Here is a 12,803-nt window from a genome sequence, read left to right as displayed (position 1 = left end):
TATACTCACTAACTGAACAAGGCAAAAATCTGAAGGGAGACTCTTAAGAAAACAGTATTAAAAGGTTAGAGAATAGAGGTTTACTATTTTTCTTTTTTGGAGGAAAAAATAAAATGCAAACACTACAAACTGACTGGCACACTATAAGGATAAGAAATTGCAATGAAATGCAGAATTCTGAAAAGAACAACTTTGTTTGCATAATCAAATGAAAAAAGAAGACTCATGGAACATAGTCTAGTGGTACAAGTTTGTCACTAGTTAAATATTCAGCAGTCATTTAAAATGCAAAGAAAAGGAGTTAAGCATCTCAAAATTCTTAGGTTTATACTTTTTTTTTTTAATTAAGTAGTGGAAAATGAAACTGAGCATGCCAGTCCTCAGCAAAATTGTGAACAAATACTTCAGCCTCATTATAACTGCACATAAGCAAGAAACTTCTACCTGTTGTGTCAGACTTTTTTGAATGTCTCTTGATATGAATCAGAGATAAATAAGAAAGGAACTACCAAGACAAAAGGAACTAAAAGCAATACAGTTCTTTCAGCAATACAGACATCTTTACAAAGTCAAAAATCCTTCAGAGACTGAACAGTGAGGTTTCACTCAATGATTATTATTACTGAAGATTAGCTTCAGGTATCTCAAATCACTCCAGAGAAACACTGAGGCTTACAGGTGATATGTAACAGCACTATGCAAGCATTAATTAGTTTTTAATCTTAGAACACAGTAGTAAAGCTTTTCTTAGTACTGACAGATGAATTTAGCTAGTGGATGTCAAAAACAGAGTCAATGAGCAGTTCTTACTCACTTTCACCTCCCAGTGATATTTATATATTTACATTTTTTATATTTATACTATATAATTTATATTTATTATTTCTTTATATTTACATTATATATTTACATTGTTTTATCATTACTCTGTGCTTAAAAACACAGAAGACCACACATGCCCACACCATCCCCCACCACTCCCAAACAAATGCACATGTGAGTTTCATTAAGGCTCCAGGAAAGTGGGATGAACTGCAAGCCTGGGGATTTACTATCCTCACAGCCAGAGAGATATTCACAAAACTTACTTCATGATTAAGACTTCTATGCAACAAAGCACAGACAACAGCCTCATTCGGAATGCTTAATAATCAAATTGGTGATGTCAAACCTTTTGACCCGGGCTTGCCTACTGTTAACACAAGTGTCTACTCCACTGATGGTATCTACCTATGGAGAGCAGATTTTCTCATATGTTTGGGTCTCACAGCAGAGGCGGGAAAAAAATCTAACCAATCTGAACAACTCCGTATGTATTACAGACATACCTAATGTGTTTCAGACTGCCTGCATCTTCTATTCACATGAAATCCAAAATATTCACCATTTACAAGAAAACAACCCCCTAGACTGACTTTTTTGGAAATATCTCCATTTTGCATCAAAGATTTCCCAGTGACAAGCACATCTGAAGACATCTTTCTTTTTTTGTCTTGTCAAAAAAGGAAGTGTCTTCTAATATTCAGATTATCATGACAAAGTTTGGTGCTTACACTTACAGTGACTAATCTAAGACATATCTTACTCTTAAAAAAAGAGTCTTTCAAACTGAGTACGTTTGAAAATGTCCAACACTAGAACTCACATTAGTTGAAAGCTGAGTGCATGCCAGTTTCATAACTGCTTGACAGCAGTCCTTACAGGCTTCAATTTCAGGTGTTAGCATCTTCCTAACAATAAAAATTATGCCATTCCAAGGCTAGTGAGACTGAAGAAAAACGTGACTAAATACAGGAGCCAATCACATAGGCTGCTTACGCTTACACAGAGGTAGCAGATTATCTTGTCTTTACAACATAATAACCAAACATCATAATCTCATAAAAAAGAAGCTCCTTCTACTACCTAGAACCTGCTAATTTATTAGCAAACTTAGAGTGATTAAAGAAATCTGCTTCATTTTGAATATCAAATAGGGATAATCTTTTCAGTCTTGCCTCATTAGCAATCCAGATTACCAACACCTTTCCCAACAATGTGAAACAGTGGAAAACTAAGTGTTATACAACAATAAAGACTATTTTTAAAAAGCAAGCTGATTTTTCAAAAGTCAAGAAGTATTTTCCATATATGCTTTGCCTCTCAAAACTCTCCATTTTTATTCACAAGTGATTTCCACAGATGCAAAAAATTGTGAGTTATTTAATTTAAAATTTAGAGATGTTGAAGTAATAGCTACACTCTAAGAGAAGCCACTTGATGTTTACTGTCAAATTATTACCCTTGGGAGAGTCTACAACTTTTTGAAATAATTTAATTAACACACCCACTCACCCACCCCTGTATTATTTGCTAGTCAGAGTGCTGTTCTTCCAAAACAAAAACCGCTTCTTCCATGAGAACCGCTTATTACAGGAGAGTTTGTATTTAATGTTCCTTTTTCACAACACAAGTGTATATCAACATGTGTCCCAAAGAGACCATACCTACCAAAATCTATGTCCAGCAGTGCTGCATTTGCACCTTCAACTAAGATCTTCTTTGGTGGTCCATGTAAAGCCTCATACATGAAATAAACACCATCCCTTACCATTGGTTTTACTTTTTCCATGTAGCCCTGAATAACACAAAAGACTATTGTATAGTATAATTTCATTATGATAAAGGCAGCCAGAGCAGATTTGCTACTGTTCCCTCATAATAACGCTCATACTCCTTTTGAAGAGGAAAAGCAAACAAATGAATGTTAAATACGCCATATTGTGAACCTCAGATTTACGCAACAGATATGTACACTCATCCTAGGAGGAAAGAAAAAAGGGGGAAGGATGAGGATGAAAGAAAAATCTAAACTTCTCAAATGCTTTAGAAATATTCAAGCATGAGTATTATCACTGTACTGTATCTGAGCTTTCATTTCCAAGCGTTCAAAATGTCTCCCCCAAAAACAGCATGTAAGGAGTTCCCCTTCTGGCCATCTGAAGCAAACAAATGCATATAATTGTGAGCTATAATTTTTAAGTAGAAGTGAAGTTATTTATTGGAATTAAGTATCAAATGCTGAAATAACACTGAGTAGCTGGATGCAAGAAACCAGTAATGTTCAGATTATCACCTGGTACACAGGCTTTCTCCTCCATGAGAACACATGGAAGTTCTCATTTTAACAATTTACTCCACATGATATGTAACACTTCGTCTTTCAGAATGGAATCAAGTGCATTAGCATAAGACAAGCAATTTTCTTCAAGCTACAAATACATGTGTTTCCACTTAACAAGGAGTTTCAGATACTCTAATCCTGAAATGCATTAAGTAAACTATAAAGCATTATGAAGCAATCAACTGTAACTGGTCTCTAGACCTACATTTTAGTAAAAATACTCCAACATGTGCAACAGACCTTACTTTAAGCAAAACAAATAGAAGTGCTAAGAACACCCATATATTCTACAGAGCTGCAAAAATTGAAGACAGGAAGGATGATTTCTTTGGACTGATTTTCTTAAAGAATCATCATGTAATTGTGTGTGTCCTCCCTGCTCCTCATACACCTCAATGGCTTTAAACAATGGCACATTTGGTTGACATTTTAAGGGTTAAAAAAAAATCTAATACAGATAAGTTTGTATAAAAAGCATGAACAAAAAGGTTGGGTAGAGTGGTAAGACACCTCACAAGACTTTCAGATAACTTGGATGCTGTGCAAATTAAAACCTAATTCCAGCAAGGAAACTCCAAATCACAGGGAAAACATCACATCAGAATCCATAATTAACCACAAGACCAGTCTGCTGGTAATCAGGCTTCATAGTTCTGCTGTTATCAATTTCCATTTTTCTATGTTGCTAGACAGTATTTTTTCTTAAGGCTAATTACTTAAAAACTATTTACTTCAGTTCTTAACTTTCCGAGACAAGAACTTAACATTCTGCTTTACAACGAAACATACTTGCCCCAGCTACAATCCTGGCTTTTCTCCTAGATTGTATGTTTGAGCAAGTGTAAGTCAAGAAGAAATCACCCCATACAAGCCTTTTTCTTAAAATTCCCAGTATCTCTCTTGAAACCAAGTTTTGAAACGTTGCCATTTCAAACAGAGCCAGGAGCGTCCTTAAGGATAAGCAGAAGACTTGTAACAACACTGATACATATGGTTCCCCATGATATAGTCTAACTCCTCACACAAGCACAAGCATCAGTCACCGAGCAATTTGCCTATCAGTAACTGCACAGGGTGATTATATAATCTAAGAGACAGAAGCAGACTTACCTTCAGCTTTTCCAATTCCCCTTCAATATCTATCTTTAAGGTAGGATATATTGCTTTGTACTGATTGGCTAACACCTTGAACCTGAAAGGCAAAAATGCTTCACTGAGGTTTCTGTTTGTTTTCCTCCTAAACTCTCCACCAACCCTTGATTTTTAGTGGCTACATATCTGCAGTTATTTGGTAATTTAACCATTTCAAACAATGAATTATGGTAACAATCACAATCATGTAAGTTAATAAAATTATATGTGATTTTTTATTTTAAAATAAGTTTTAATTAAGAAAAGTAACAGGAATCAGATGTAATTGCTTCCACAGGGTACTATCCAGAAACTGAAAACTATGATTACAACTGCATATAGTAATTACCTCTCCGAAAAGTCATCAAAATCAGAAACAAGATCGCACATTCTGAGTCCACTTCGAGCTGCCTTTGAAGAATATACCGGACCAATTCCTTTTTTTGTAGTTCCCAGACTTTGAAAAGATAATATTAAAGAGTTATTGATATAATGGTGTTTTTTCTTTAAAGCTATTCCACCCTTAGGATAAAATGAAATGCTGTTAATTATGAGCATTTAACCTTCTTTTAAGCATTAAAAACAAAAGATACTTTTAGGATACTACCTAGTGTCAGAGTATCTGTTTATACAAGCCAATATGTTAATCTTCTACATACTTCTGGTTTTAAACCAATAATATTTGTACTTTAGTGAATGCTTACCAATTAATTTGTACACAATTCTGCACTTTTATACTTAAGGAACCAAATGTCAAGAAAACATCCTTCAGTAGTATGAATTGAAACTAAATAAACATCTTCCTAAAACTTTGTCCTGAAGACCTAAGAAAGTCCTCCATAAAGCACAGCACAAAGAGTATGGATTTTAAGTTTGTATATAAGAAACATTTCATTTAATTCTAAATACCTCTGTTGGAGCCAAGAAAACAGAAAACACTGCCAAACATCCAAAAGAGACAGAGACACTCCAAATTCTCTCTCTGTATTACGAGTTCAGGTATGGATTTTCCACTGTAGCTGATTCTGAAAATCTGAATTCTTTTTCTTACCCTTACCTGCCCACTCTGCCTGAAAAGACCTTTCCAGCTCAAAAAAAAAAAACTTGCTAGCACTGACTTTACTGTGAGAAAAGTAGAGCTACTTCAGAGAATGCCTTCTGCCATAGTCATGCTAAGTAGCCATCAAAATGGAGCCAAACTGGACCCATTACAGGCAGATTATCAAATATCTTCCACATCATGCTCAGTATATTAACTAACTTTTTTAGGAGAAGTGAACAGGTTTGCAGCATTTTCAGAAGTCTGCTACATGTTGCTAAGCTTAACTGTGCACTGAGTTTTAACTGGTTTGGGAGTCCCCCCCCACATCGCCAGACACAGAAAGCCTTCTCCAGTTATAAATTCTGCACATGCAGAGTGTCCCACAGTACTTCAAGTTGCCTTGGAGATACCACACCATAACTCAATTCAAGAGCGTCTCCAGGTAAAGTAGGAGTCACAGGTCATACCCAAACTTTATGATAGCGAGTATCACCCGATATGTGAGTGAACAAAAATACAGTTCATAGTAAGTACATAACTCCTTCGCAGTTTGGATTAGATTCAAAAACACCTTGGAAAAAAATCCTGAATTCTTCCAATTAGACTCAATACCAAGTAATCTCAGGGAGTGATGTTTATCTCCAGTCAAAGAAAAAAAACCTTCTAATGAACTTTGCATCACATTGTATCCTTTAACCAGACCTGGACTTTGTGGCTTTAACAACTGACTCTAGCCTCCACCCCAACTGATACTCTCCACAGAGAATCTTTTAAAGGAAGGGCTGGTTTCCATTTTTTTTGTTTCATTAAGACAAACCAATTAATAAAAAAGTTGTCAGAAGATTGTATTTATAGAAGCTAAAACAATTGCATAAGCAGAATATATTGTGTTAAATTAGCTTTTCTATAACCTTTCTGCAAGGGAAGCTATATGATGAGCCATAGCAGTGACAGTTTTTGAGCTACATTTGACCAGGCAAAAGCATTCAGTTAAAAGAAAAAATAAACTTACCTTTTAGAATGCTCAAAGTCTTAGGCACATAAGAATTTTAACACCAACTTGTGTTAAGTAGTCAAATCTACAGTAAGACATGCTAGCAGACTATTTCAATTCCTTGCCCCCAACAAACAAGAGAATCTTTTGATAATCCATGATAACCTGTTCTTAGCCTGTAGTAGTACTCTCCCCATTAAAGCTTAAAATTTAAGAGGAAATAGGGTAATTTTAACAAGCTTGAAAACCATATGTTGCAGAATATCGAGAACTCCACAGAAAGAAGAAATACAGCATTTTTAAGAGTGACTTTAGTTGCTTTGAATATAACATTTTTCCTGAAGCGTTTTAAAGCAAATTAATTTGGCTTTCCCTAGCAATCTTTAACACTAACCAATGAAGTGGTGCCTTCTCTCAAGCAGCTGATTTGACTGACAGTGTTTCGAACTGCAAATACTGTCATACAGCAATTTTACACTGCGCTCCTTAAGTATTCAAGAATAGCTGATACACACTGATAATAGCTGATAATGGTTCATTAAAATAAGAATATTCTTCCATATCTATCTGTATGTTCTGTTTGCTTTTTAAATCCTAAACCAGTAGGTAACAAGGGAGCTGGTACAATGCAGGCAAGTGTGAAAATGACCCCTTGTAAAAATCACTAAAAAATCATCACTTAATGGCAACTTGTGTGAAGCAAGATAACACTCAAATCAGACACTCTCTTAAAGCTTATTATCATGGATGAAACATTTTTCAGATAAGTGCATCTGAATTACTTTTCATCCATGTAATCTCTCTTTTTGGAAGTTCTAAGTTTATTGTTATCTGAGAAGTCTATAGCAGTACACTGCTTCCCAGCGGTAGACCAGGCATGGTTAATTCTGCAAGCTTTTTTCCCATTCCCAAGAACTAGTGAGCTACTTGGAAAGCACAAGTTAAAAACATAGCAAGATAGTTTCTAAAAGTTTTGAAAGCTTCAGAAAGTCAGTAGCATTCTGTAGAAGACAATGTGAACATCCACATGCACCTCTGACTTTCAGTTATTATGAGATGCCAAAGGAGTCCTTCAATATCCATAAAAAGAAATATATTTTTACAGAAACAAATTAAAACCCTGGGAAGCAGAAACTAGCAAATTAACAACTAGAAACCTTTTCATAAGGCAAAATATAAAGACAGAGTCCTTTAATTAAGCATATAATCTTCCATTGGAAGATAAAGTATAAGAAATAATCCCTGCATAGTCCACATTCAAGAGTTACATGGGTAATTTTTTTTAACCCACTGACAAAGCAAAACAGTGATTCAATGTATTAAGTTCTGTTTGTACTAAATTGTCTCATGTTTGACAAAATAAAACTACCTACTTCTTTCCTGCTTGTTCTTGCCTCTGCTGTTCTTGGATGCCATCAGCAGCTTGGTGGAAATCAAACACTAAGAAAATACAATAACTTAAGTTGAAAATTTATGTGAAACAAATTATATCAGCAATGATTTCTTCAAACCATCTCTAGACGCATTTACCAATGTGGAAAATAAATACACACACTGAAAAAAGGCAAATAAAATTACAGATTTTTCCTTTCTTTTACATTTTTTCACAGGGAAGAGTTATAAGGTTTTTCAGAGACTTTTATAGAAGCATTTACTTTGTTGAATATTTGTAGAGTGAGTACACACATCCCACACAGTAACTAAGCCATTTCAACTTTGTAGTGGCCCCAAAGAATATATAGATAAATGATGAAAAAATGCAGTTAAAAAAAAAAAAAAATCCTGGAAATAGAATATAGTAAACAAAGGCCATACTGCTAAAATTTAGGTGAGACCTGAAGTTAACATTCTCACTCATTCTACAGATTTCTTAAACCATTTTATTTTAATATTTTAGGCAACATCAATTAAAACACATTTGAAAATACAAAAGCTCCCACCAATGTCTGTTATGTAAACAGAAGTCAACTTCATATGCCCTGATTATTTTTTTATGCATTATACTGTTATTAATGATAAAGATTATGCAAAGTATCTCTTTTATCAATACTTTGTCTACAATAAGAAAAAAAAATAAATCAAAAACCAAAACAGAACAACAACAAAACTCAAAACACACACACACACACACATGCCCCCCTCCACCCCCAAAATCTTACAGGACTCATGTCAAACACAAAGACTGGTTGGCTGGTGCACAGCTTATAGGCTAGCACAATTAATTTAACTGGTTTTCTTAAGTACTATTTCCTGAAAGTTAAAAACTATCTACGCACTGCACAGGAAAGACTGATTTAAAAAGTATGCTAATCTCTCCAGAATAAGAGTGGTTTTCCTGTTTGCTGTACCGATTTGACTTTGGGTTTGTTTCCACGCATTCCCATATTTTAAAGAATTACATTATGCTCAGCAGTATGAACTTACCTTTGGCTGACCTTTTGTTACAGACTAATCATTCACAGATCAATACCCACTTTAGAGAAGACATTTTTATCATGGTAACAGATTTTCAAATTGACATCAAAACTTTCTAAATAGAGGCATTATGAAAGCTCATTTCTGTGAAGAGGTTGAATGATTATGAGTGACAGTCAGCAACTGGTCCTTTTTACTCACAATCTGTTTAATTATAAAAAATTCACAGCATTGCCATTGCAATATAATCACCACAGAACAGTTTTTTTAGTAATCAAACAATTTCCACATAATTCACCTACATTGATTCTACTGTCAGAAAAGATACTGGTAGTTTCAAAACAATTACTCAACTATTTCAAACTCCTTATTTACTCCAAAGAAAAAACATATTTACTCTGAAATAACTGTCAATAAGTTCACTCACTAATCTCTTCCAGATTGGTGTAAAAAACAAAGCAAAGCAAAACCAAAGAAAGCAAAACCAAAAGCAAAACCATTTTTCCCCCGTGTTACAAGCTTTTACCTTATAAAGTCCTAAACAGCTTACATCTTCAGAAAATGACTACCAGAGGCAGCAATAATGTTGTAATATCTAAAGAGCTAATCTAAAGGATGAATTTATGTAATAAAGATGTAGTAGGAATGGTACAGGAAGAGTTTCTAAAGCTCTGTGTTGGTGGATTAGACTCAAAACTATTTTACTACTTTGAACTGCAGTGCTGTCTCAAGCACAGGCTGGATTCAGAGCTTCAGTGATGAGCTCTTTGACAGTAAGGCAGCCATTCTTTCTATCCCTACAGAGTCCTTCCCATAAAATCTCCTTTAGGAAGCATGTGGCAATTTCCTTGGTAGGAAGGCCATTAGTTTCAAGTCCCACCCAGTCACCTGATTTCCCAGAAGAAACTGTTACTGTGAGCAACACCACTTTTAAACCAAAAGAGGAAATGAATCCTTAGTCAATTCATTTCTGAATGCTTTCTGACTGCTCCATGCTTATAATCTGACTTAAAAAGTGAACCTGCTTTCCTGCCTAGGTGATGCTTATGGAATTGGAACAAAATATCCCTAGAATATAAAACTGGGAGGGTTCTGAGTAATTTTTTTTTTTTTCCCTAGGACCTTCAATAAACCAAAGTAACCCAGGCAGACTTAATCCAAAGACAAGTATCTATATAAAAAGATGGCTAAAATCCACCACACTTTTACTGCCACAGGAAAGTCCAGAAAAAGCAAAAAGTAACAAAACCAAAACAAACCCCCACAAACAAACAAAGAAAAAAACCCAACAAAAAACAAACCACAAACAGGAACTTACCGATATGAGCCCTGTCAGAAATTATTAGTCTCTTCTCCCAGCCTTCCAGTCCTTTAAAGGCAAAATGAAATAGTTTAAATTATGTTTTGTATAGCATTTTTGTCTTCTGATGTATAAAGTATAAATACTTTTCATGCTTAGTCTTCAGTCAATCTATTTTAAGAGTGAGCAATCACATTGCAGAGTGAAAAGAAAAAAAGGAATTTCAGTAATTAAAACTTGGCATCAACCTATAAGCTGAGAAAATCAGGCTTATTCTGAAGAAGAATTCAAGCTACTAGCTCCTCAATTTTAGCAAACAATTAGTAGCTCTTTTGGTTCTGAATAATCTAGACCATTGATTTTCCCCACTTACAGCAGACTGCTGCCAAGCAGGGCTATAGACATAACACAAAGTATTCAAAAACTGAGTTCTGAATAAAGAAGTGATCACCACAGCACCTGTTACAGGGTTATCAAAGTCTACACCAATATTTTAAGAGGTAAAATGACTTTGAAAAGGTTAACATACTTTTATAAAGCATTTTCATTTCTTAAATTAACTTTTTTAAACAAAGAAAAATGTCTGCAGAAATTCTGATTTAGATTATATTCTGAAACTGTACAGAGATTTCCTTTATCTGCCTTCCCATGAGAGCTCTGGCACTTATACCAAGATGCCTGTCAGAAAGCAACAGCTAAAGGAAGATGTGGAAAAATACATTGTATGTAACCTCTACAGAGGCATCCTTCATCTAAATCATTTGAGGACTGGCTTGGCTTGCAATGCCAGATGTTACCAAAAGTATGGATTCTATTACCAGCTGTTAAAACCAGGTGGGGCAATGTTCTTTATCTCTTCCACAACCCATCCTCCCTCCAGGGGGGTATCTTCTGTTAATGGGCCATCGAGTCTCACTGCATGACTGATAAAATTACATCATCCCATTGGGAGATGCTCCACCCAGGGGGAGGAGCCAAGCATTCCTATCTGAATATAATCCGGAGATTTACATAACTGCAGCCAGCCTTTCTCCACTGGACTCCCAGAGGAATACTGGACCCATCTATACCACCACTGGACCTCCAGAGGAAAGCTACACCTTTCTATGGGATCATTACTTCAACAGAACCACATCTGTCACTTCAGGACTGCAGCCACCATTTAATTGGACTGCTACCAACACCCGAACCAACAGGGTGTCAAGTTTTATTCTCACTCTGGCAGTGGGTTTGTGAGGGGTTTTTTTTGTTGTTTTTTTACTACTGCATCTTTATTTTACTTTTCCTAGTAAAGAACTCTTATTTCTGTTCCCATATCTTTGCCAGAGAAAACCATTCTTTCAAGATTATAGTAATTCAGAGATGGGGGTATTTGACATTTTTCCATTTCAAGAGAGGTTTCTGCCTTCCTTAGGAGACACCTGTCTTTTCAAACCAAGACAAGGAGTGTCCCACAACTATTTTAAAAGTAGTATCTCCAAATTCTCACCTTTTCCTTTCTTTAAGTTTTTTTCAGCTTCTTCAAAGAGTCCTGGCAAATGAATTACAACACCATTTCCTGAAGAAAATCATTATACAAAATTTAATTAATTATGTTGATAATTATGTTAATTATGTTGATAATATAATTATATTTAAAACAATATATTTATAGTTCAGACACACTTTGTATTTTGTGTGCAGAGTATTTTATTTAAGATTTTTAACTTAATGCAATTTTGATTCTTGGGAATGTGTCTAAGCTGGATTTGCTCCTAAAGTATGCACTTCTACCTACCTGCCTTGAATCTAACAAATGCAACAAACTTTCAGTTTAGATCAGTACAAACAGTAAAGAATGGTAGAACAGTCTGAAGTCCAACTTCCTCTTATCTAAAATCAACTTCCCACTTTGTACTTCATTTAATAACCCCATTGTTTTCTAAAAGCTTGACACATTTCTATCGCCATTGTAAACAGTAGCATCCTTGCAGGCACTTTTTTGCTGTAAACAGACCCAGAATATTCTGTACATAGAGGTGGGACAGTTAAGAGACTAGCAAAACCAACAGAGGAAAAAGTCCTATCAAAAGCAAGCTCGCCTTCCTACAGCTGTCACATTGCTCAGAAAAAGACTACTAGTTCATACAATTAACCAGCATCACTGAGTGCCTAGGAAGGAGCATTCTGCAAGCAAAACTGAACCATCTCAAGGCCATACCAAACACAGTAGATTCAAAGCTACCAGTATAACATCTAGCTGAAAAAGGGATCTGCCATCCAAAACTATTTGCATATCACCTAATTTCACACCAATAAAAACATTCTAAACGTAAATTATTTTAAGACTTCTTTATTATTACCTTCATGATACAGTCCTAAACAATAGGAATACTCTACTATAATACTCCCATCATTTTGCCCTTTTTTTTTTTTTTGAACATACATTTCAGTGGAATCCTAAGCCATTTTTTTCCCCTGAGATTTTATACATAAGGCATACCTAAAAGAACCTAGAAAAAACTTCCGAACAGGCAAGACCAAAAGAAAAAAGATACAGGCAAGAGAGTTTGTAAAAAGTTCTCTTCCAGCTACTGTATTGTTAAAGGATGGGGGTTTTCCTATCAACCAAGTCCACCAAAGAACACAAGGCAAACGGGCATCCTTTTTTACTGTTTTCAAGCAATAATCTTAAGAAACATAGCACAGTAACATCAAATGAGAAGTAGTATCATCTGCCTCAGCCCTCAAAACTAGGAACAGTTAACATCCCAAACTT

The 12,803-nt window shown here is 35.2% G+C and overlaps 1 protein-coding gene across 5 annotated transcripts in view; it reads right to left on the bottom strand.

Annotated features, from left to right (window-relative positions):
* ADSS2 (adenylosuccinate synthase 2) overlaps positions 1–12,803 on the bottom strand; it is a 34,465-nt gene that overhangs the window by 9,120 nt on the left and 12,542 nt on the right. For 3 of the 5 annotated variants that reach the window (XM_015621994.3, XM_015621995.3, XM_033512605.1), the window contains 6 exons: positions 11,535–11,603; positions 10,064–10,114; positions 7,704–7,770; positions 4,644–4,751; positions 4,274–4,355; positions 2,491–2,617 (listed from right to left, as the gene is read on the bottom strand). In XM_015621994.3, the coding sequence (XP_015477480.1) occupies positions 2,491–2,617; positions 4,274–4,355; positions 4,644–4,751; positions 7,704–7,770; positions 10,064–10,114; positions 11,535–11,603 (504 nt within the window). The remainder of the gene's footprint in view (positions 1–2,490; positions 2,618–4,273; positions 4,356–4,643; positions 4,752–7,703; positions 7,771–10,063; positions 10,115–11,534; positions 11,604–12,803) is intronic. The other 2 variants (XM_033512604.1, XM_033512606.1) reach the window with 1 other exon arrangement.

Source organism: Parus major, chromosome 3 (genome assembly GCF_001522545.3).
Source record: "Parus major isolate Abel chromosome 3, Parus_major1.1, whole genome shotgun sequence".
Taxonomy (NCBI): Eukaryota; Metazoa; Chordata; class Aves; order Passeriformes; family Paridae; genus Parus; species Parus major.
The sequence above is the reverse complement of the archived record's forward strand: the minus strand, read 5'-3'. Positions and strand labels throughout refer to the sequence as shown.